Source organism: Symphodus melops, assembly GCF_947650265.1.
Source record: "Symphodus melops genome assembly, chromosome: 2".
NCBI classification, from domain to species: Eukaryota; Metazoa; Chordata; class Actinopteri; order Labriformes; family Labridae; genus Symphodus; species Symphodus melops.
Window position 1 is genome coordinate 13682481 of NC_136692.1, and position 7191 is coordinate 13689671.

The 7191-nt window shown below is 38.5% G+C and overlaps 2 protein-coding genes across 2 annotated transcripts in view; both read right to left on the reverse strand.

Annotated features, from left to right (window-relative positions):
* Nucleotides 1-436: 436 nt before the first annotated feature.
* On the reverse strand, nt 437-5190 carry fbxl18 (F-box and leucine-rich repeat protein 18). Its single transcript, XM_079337532.1, has 7 exons — nt 4985-5190; nt 4169-4366; nt 3628-3977; nt 2959-3094; nt 1768-2853; nt 1246-1457; nt 437-1148 (listed from the first exon to the last, which is right to left on the reverse strand). Exons 1-7 carry the CDS (start codon nt 5003-5005, stop codon nt 992-994), a joined length of 2160 nt encoding a protein of 719 aa, XP_079193658.1. The 5' UTR covers nt 5006-5190; the 3' UTR covers nt 437-991.
* A 1526-nt stretch (nt 5191-6716) lies between these two features.
* Nucleotides 6717-7191, reverse strand: part of actb1 (actin, beta 1) — a 3847-nt gene continuing 3372 nt past the window's right edge. The window contains exon 7 of the mRNA XM_079337919.1: nt 6717-7191. This exon is cut by the window's right edge and continues 196 nt beyond it. The gene's annotated coding sequence lies outside the window, so the exon portion shown is untranslated.

The following is a 7191-nucleotide window of genomic DNA, read 5'->3' on the forward strand; positions in this document are numbered from 1 at the left end:
GACAACTATTAAAAGACATGCCTTTAACAAAGTGCTAATTTCTCTCAGCAGGAGGCTCCAAAATTCAGGAAATGTTTTAACATTTCTTTATTGTAGGTCATATTTTTTTCCAAAACAATGTTTGTCTCCTAAACACATGTAAAACATATGCTGTGTACATCTCACATTCACACTAAAATGTTAATCAAAATAGAACTGAAATTCAAATGGTAACCTTTACTGGAAATTATTAAAAATTCTTAATAAATTCACACAAAGGCAAATAGTAGCCACATAGTAGCTGTCTGATTCCTATGTTTGGAGATATATGGGAGAAAGCTCGCCTTTGTTCAGTCATGAAAAATGTTGTAGATGCAGGAACTCTTTTAGAGTAATAATGTGAGTTGTATCATGAGAAGTCACAGATATGACTCGTATTCATCTTCTTGACAGCAAAAAGGAATTATATGAACTTTTTATTCAACATTATTTCACAAAACTATATAGACTGAGAAACATCACAGACATTAGTTTACTATGATTTATAAGGACAATGTTATTTAAAATGAAAAAAAGGCTACATAAACAATTAAAATCATTGCCATGGAGTTTATTACAACATTGGATTTAGTTCTTCTACAAGGTTTATGAACAAGTACATCCTTTTTTTTTTATTAGTGGCACTTCTTTAGATAGCAGATGTATATATTGGTGAACATTAACCTTGACTGAGATGCTACAATTGAAGGCAAATGGCACCAAATGAGAAATGACCTGGACCAATGACTTGAAAAAAATTCCTCTGAGGAGCATAATTAATTAACATATACGGTAAATGTAAACAATCATGATTGATGTGTTGTTGTGAGGCAGCCTGAATAGTTGTTGATGTATCTACTGACACCTTCTACATATGATTAAGTTTATTTTCATTTGCGAACTTTATTTTAAACACAAAAACAAGAGAAGCACCTCAGCTGTCCAGCACCAAACACATTGAAGCTTTCTGATGTCACAACGGTGATAAATGTGGTGGTTGGGCCACATGGCTCTGGAACAAAGTAATCCGGTCCAGGAGAGTAAGTGGGATATCTCTGATGACTGAAGGCAGGTCTTCATGATGTAACGGATAGATGACCACACTCAGGGCGGAGCGTGCAAATGAAAATCTAACAAAACAAAACGTTTGATTGGGTGGATTCAATGTTTTTGTAGCGGTGACAGTTTTTTCATGTACAATTCGTCGTTACACATTCAAGTACTAACCTGTCCAGCAGCGTTTTCTGCAGAGTGCGACAAGCCACTAAGGTGCCGCCCATGAACATGTGGCACATGATGACATTGCAGCATCGCTCCATGAAGGCTTCTGTGGCGACTGGGTCAAAGGTTCCACTGCGTGAGATGAGGCAGAGACGCTGCAGATGTGGGCAACAAGACAGAGCCTCAAAGAAAGAGGCGTTGGCATTCAGATAGGGCTGCTCTAACCTAGAGAAACACAGACAAACAAAGTTTAATTCATAATAAGTAACAGACTGAGGAAAGGTGTGAACTTATTGTGAACGTAACAAATTATGCAAAAAAAAAAAAAAAAAACAGAGATACTGAATTAAATTACAAAGAAAATATAAATACCTGGTTTGTATATTTCAGGATAAACATAAGTATCAGAAAACTATGCAACCTGATAAATTTACAGAATACAGAGGTTTTAAAAAAACACATTAAGATAGTAAGATTAATAATAACAATAGTTGGATAGCACAGTAAATGAAGGGTACACAAAACAACCTCTAACCTGAGTTCTTGTAACTGGGTGCACTGTTTAAGTGTTTCAAGCAAGGCCGAGGTGTAGTTCATGGTTTTTAAGGATCCAATGTTGGCAAGTGATAATACACGCAAGTCTTTGCACTGCGTGGTCAGTTGAACCAACCCTGACCCTCTAAGGACTCCAGGAAGCCCTGCTAGAGTCAGACGGCGTAATCGAGGCAAAGCTTCAAGTGCAGCTAAGTGTGAGTCTCCGATCCCTCGTGCCCATGCACACATGCCACGAGGCTCGACGCTGACACGAGAACAGGGCTCTAGCCGAGGCATCGCAGAGATAAAACCTGGACCAATTAGCTCTAATGTCTGTAAAACGCAGCAGCCAGCTAGGAGCTGAGAGAACCCTGAGGTACTGTCTCTTGACAGAGAAGAGTCCGAATCAGGTTTGTAGTTCTGAAACCCAACGCGAGGAGTCTTCTTTAACCCCAGGAATAGCGCAGAGGGAGACGTGTTGTTTGCAGAGATCTGGTGTGTGTTTAAACCGTCTGACAAAGCGCAGACAGGCAGAGTGAGAGAGTGAAGGTGTCGGAATTTGGCCAAGCTAGCACACAGGTGTGTTTCTCCAGAAGGTCCAGGTGAGTTTTCGTGGTGATAATGTGTGTGCATCAGGTTCAAGTGTTTAATGTTGGAACAGCCAACTGCCAGCCTGCTCATTGTCTCAGGAACCAGCTGATCATCAGCACTCCTGCACTCTGAGTAGAGGACCTGATTGATCCCGCTGAGGTTCAGGCTGATCAGCTGAGTGGCATCTTTGACTCCGCCCTCCAACAGTGACAGGAACACCTGAGGCCACAATGCTGGGCAGCGGCTGAAGCTGAGGTGTTTTGGACTGTTTCCCTCGAGAGCTCGCTTTAGGGACAAGGAGTCCAGCCAGGATCGAGGGAGCTGCAGGGCCTCAAGGTCACCACGTAGACCCAAACTTTGGGCCAGCGAGGGAGCGGCAGGCCAGTGAGCAGGGTTTGGACCAGGAATCGAAACTAGAAAAACTCTTAGACGCTTTGGAACATGAACACTGAATACAGCTAGATACAGCAGCAGCAAGGTCTGGTTAACCTAAAAAAAACATCAACACACACAGATAATTACAATCTGCAGAGTATTAGAGCATTGCAGATATATATAAAAACATTCCATAAGGATGTACACGAACAAAGTCACCTCTCCGGGAGCCAGTCTGGCTGTGAACTCCTCCAGCTGCTGATAATGTGGAACACTGCTCTGACCCACCATCAACTGACAGCAAACCCCGATACCCTCTCTGGTCACATCAGGGATGTCAAACTGTAGCATCAGCCTGCAGTGCACAGACAAACACACACATTTAATAATATAGCAGCAAAACGTTATTAAAAAACTCCTTAGAGAGTCCTTAGAGAGAGACAGGAGTGATGTGAGCAGATGTCTAAAACGAGAGGTTGCATCAATGAGGTAGTTTTGTTTCACTATAGTAGTAGATCAAAGGGATGTTTTATCTTCACATGTTGCCAGTATGTTTTTTTTTTTTTTTTTTTTTTTGGGGGGGGGATTCTTCATTTAATTCATGTAGTATGCAGTGAGAAGTGAACAAAGATTGAAATTTTTAAATACAATTTTGCATGACAGATTTTAAAATGTGCAAATATTCTGTTCGTTCGAATGACTACCTAATACCTGCTAAATGATCTTTCTTTGTTTAGCTCCAACAATCTGTATACCAGTATAATAAATAAATGAATGAAAATGAATAAAGGTTAGGGTGTAACTTATGGTGGTTGTTTCTACAGCATAGCCTCTTTGAGGTGACCTGAGTTGTCAGTTGAAAACCTTGGTAATCTGAAAAATTCTTACTTGCGGAGCTTGGCGCAGCATGGCACCACACCATAACTTGGAGTCAACAGTGTCTGTCTGAGCTCCAACAGGCGGCTCAGGGAATCCACTGCCTCTGAACTGAGCTGAGCGGAGTTAAAGCCTGGTGTCACATCAAAAGCAAGTGATCTGAGGAGAGAGAGGGAGGAGAGGAGACGGGAGAGACGAAGGGAAGTAATGCGACAGCCAGTGACATCAAGATGTGTTACTCCTCTGCAGCGAGCAAGAAGCTCCATTGTAGAACCAGACAGCCAGTAGCAACCATTCAGGCTAAGAGACTGCACTTGACTGGCCAGCTGTTTCAATATTTGCCGAACCATCAGATCATCCGCCTAAAAGGAGCAAAAAATATATAGTTTATAATGTGTGTTTTGACATTGCAATAAGTATACAATGTGTTTCTAAGTTGTTGTGATACAGATAGTCCAACACACACTTAAATTTTAAAAGTAAGGTGTAGTAGAGATTCTTACGGTAACTCAAAATTGAAATGAAGGTACATTTGTTTGTAAAACAGTTTTACCTGATACTCCTCAGACAGGCTGACACTACTGAGCAGGGTCTTGTCATGGCACAACGTGTGTAACTTGTGGCAGACGTTTGCCACATTCACCATCAGGTCACACACTGGAACATGGCGGAGGATGCACAGTAGGATCTCATCGGACAAATCTGACATTCCCACTGAGTTTGAAGACATTGTGTCCTCGTCTCGTACAGCCTGGGACAGATAGTAAACATTGCCATGGTAAGGTGAAAAGTAAGACAACTTAAATGGAAGGACTGAATGATGCATACTTGGGTTTTTTTTAGCAACAGGAAAACATTTTATGTACATCTGCAATATGGAAAATTAAAAAAAAGTTTAAGTTTCGCAGCAGCTAAGTGAGTAGATGAAATGAAAACCAAAACTTGTGGAAGCACATATTCAGTGCAGTTCTCAAGTGCAAGTATTAAGTAAAACTGATTGTGTTTAGGTTTGGATTGGAATTAAAAGAAACTTTGCATTAGTGCAATCACCTTAGCTACAGATTAAGGATTAATACCAGTAGAACTACCCGCTGAAGTCTATCTCATGAAGACCGAACAGTATTTTTGATGATGGCCACAGAACTTAATTTAGGCACAAGTATATAAAAAAAAATAGAAAAGACACAAAATATACAACAGTCTCTCTGCGTAATAACATACTTTGATAGTCTATATATTTCTACTTACACGTGTGTAACCAATCATTAACACATTAACAATAGCAGGTTGTTGTTGGGCGCTGTCGTTACTAAGCACTCTGTAAGTTAAAAACTATCAATCTGTGGTCGTAGTTTGTCTTTCAACACACCTGTTCAATTTGTCGATCCATGTCCTCTGAAAGCTCTCCCCAGCCCCTCAACTCATGACCTGCACGATTTTAAATGTTCATCCATCCAGTCGGAGCAGCATTTTTCCTTAAACACGTTTTACACTGAAGCCGGCCGATCATCTACCCGTTGACAGGACGGACCACATTTGCTGCTGCACACTGATGGACGTCATTCTGTGACGGACATACTTCCTGTCGGTAATTTTTTGTCTTTCTCATATTCATGAACATATATTTCTTCATTATTTGTAATTAAAGTCTGATATTTTTAAATATTACAACATATAATACGGATAGAAATGACAAAGAATGACTTATTAAACAAAACCCCCAAAAACTATCAAAACAAATAAAAATATAAAATAAAAATCAGAGGTCTAATCTGGATTCAAAATCTTTAAACTTTAGTTTATTTCTGAAGCTGGTTTGGTTTTAATATTTTTAATAGTTTTTTTTATTCTATTTAAATTCATTCATACAAATAAAAAGGGTTGCTTCAAATCTACATTTGTATATTAATTTGCGAAAATAATATCTGTATTATACATTTTCTCCTTTTTTTTCTTCATTTAAATGCCAAGTGTCATACTATTACATTTTAAATTTAGTGATTTTTATGTCAAAACGATTTTTGTTTCTTAGAAAGTCTTTATTCTTGAAATATTTTCAGCATAATAGCCTTGTAATGTTTATTCATGAAAAATTGAAAAAGTTCAGATGTTATAATACCTCTATTAATCTTAATTGTAAATTTATTCTACAAAAAAACCCCGATTTGATAAGCATAGTGAAGGCAACTGTGGTATCATCCTGTCATATGTAAATGGATCCTTCATATTAAGGAGTGTTTGGGGAATAACTGTTTTGTTTTGTAGATTCAAAATTTAACTTCTGCATGAAATCATTGTATTTCAGATTTTATGGATTTTCCTCCTGAAGACATTGCAAGTAAAATGGACCAAATACCTCTTCACCCAATCACGATAAAAACTTTCATTTACAAAACATCATTTACATTATTCCATAGCGGGCAATTGTGTGGGGGAACATTCTTACATGCAAGTTTGAGAACTTGCTAACAAAAATGCATAATTCTATTCCACAAATATTTTAGTAACATCGTTGTAACCATTTAAGTTTTATCATTCCAATTGTTAACTTGTGGTTAAATCAGATTTAAACCCCCTTCCTATAGGCATTTGACCACATCACTTTTTCTAAGAGGGATTTGTTGGCATAGCATACATTTTGAGAAGAAAAGCCTACATTTCTGTTAAAGATAAAAGGACCACTTAAAATAAGAATTTGTAAGAAAAATGCACTTATATTTTAACTCATAAGCAGATTAACTCTTTTAAGTGTGGTCTGATATTCCATTTTATTATTTTCCTAGCTTACCAAATGAAGCTACTTTGTAATCTAAGACCTGAGATGTTGTTTGTAGAAACCTAGGTATTCAAAGTAACAAGTAGTTCCAGCTGTAAAAGAAATGTTGGTTCTGATCCTATAACTAGAGAATTACAGCAAGGTCTACATTCTGTATATTAATTTACATATGACAGCATCAAAATATTTTACCATTCTACTGATCTTTGCAGTTTCTCCTCCGGCGTCTTAGTACAAAGATTTTTTTTCTTTTTTATACACTAAACAAGGTTACAATAAATATTTGTGATCCAAGCTTAATGAAGACCAAGCAGGCAGACTGGAATCTCAGACATGTGCGCTTTATTGGGTTGTCGTGTACACCAGAGGCTTGGAGCCTCATGCACAAACCTTCATGTACCCCCATACAAGGTAGAAGCTTTGTCTTTTGCATAATGACAAAAACAAACTGGACCAAGTATTATTTAAGGCTGATAGTACAAAAAAAAAAAAAAAAAAAAATTCAGATTACATAATTTACATAAGCAAAACTACATTTCTGTTGGGCAGTGGGCCCATCAGAGAATAAACCTTCATAGAGGCAAATAAGGTGGTGAACAAACACATCTGGAATGACCTACACAACACAACAATGGACATCATGTTCCTCACACCTTCACACCGCCTGGGACACTCTGTACCTCCTGCAGAGTTTCTCCCCATCAGGGGGCATGGTGCCATAGTGATGAGGGAAAATGGTAGGAGGTGTTGTGGGCTCAGCATACACCAGTGTGTTGGTGTTGGCATGTATGCAGAGCCAG

Bases quoted from the DNA above. Each gene is read 5' to 3' on its own strand.
- fbxl18 (XM_079337532.1), bottom strand. From the start codon at position 5,005: ATGGATCGACAAATTGAACAG. The intron at 4,367-4,984 runs GTGTGTTGAAAG...TATCTGTCCCAG, and splicing joins TGGATCGACAAATTGAACAG to GCTGTACGAGACGAGGACAC. The intron at 3,978-4,168 runs GTAAAACTGTTT...TGCTCCTTTTAG, and splicing joins GCCTGTCTGAGGAGTATCAG to GCGGATGATCTGATGGTTCG.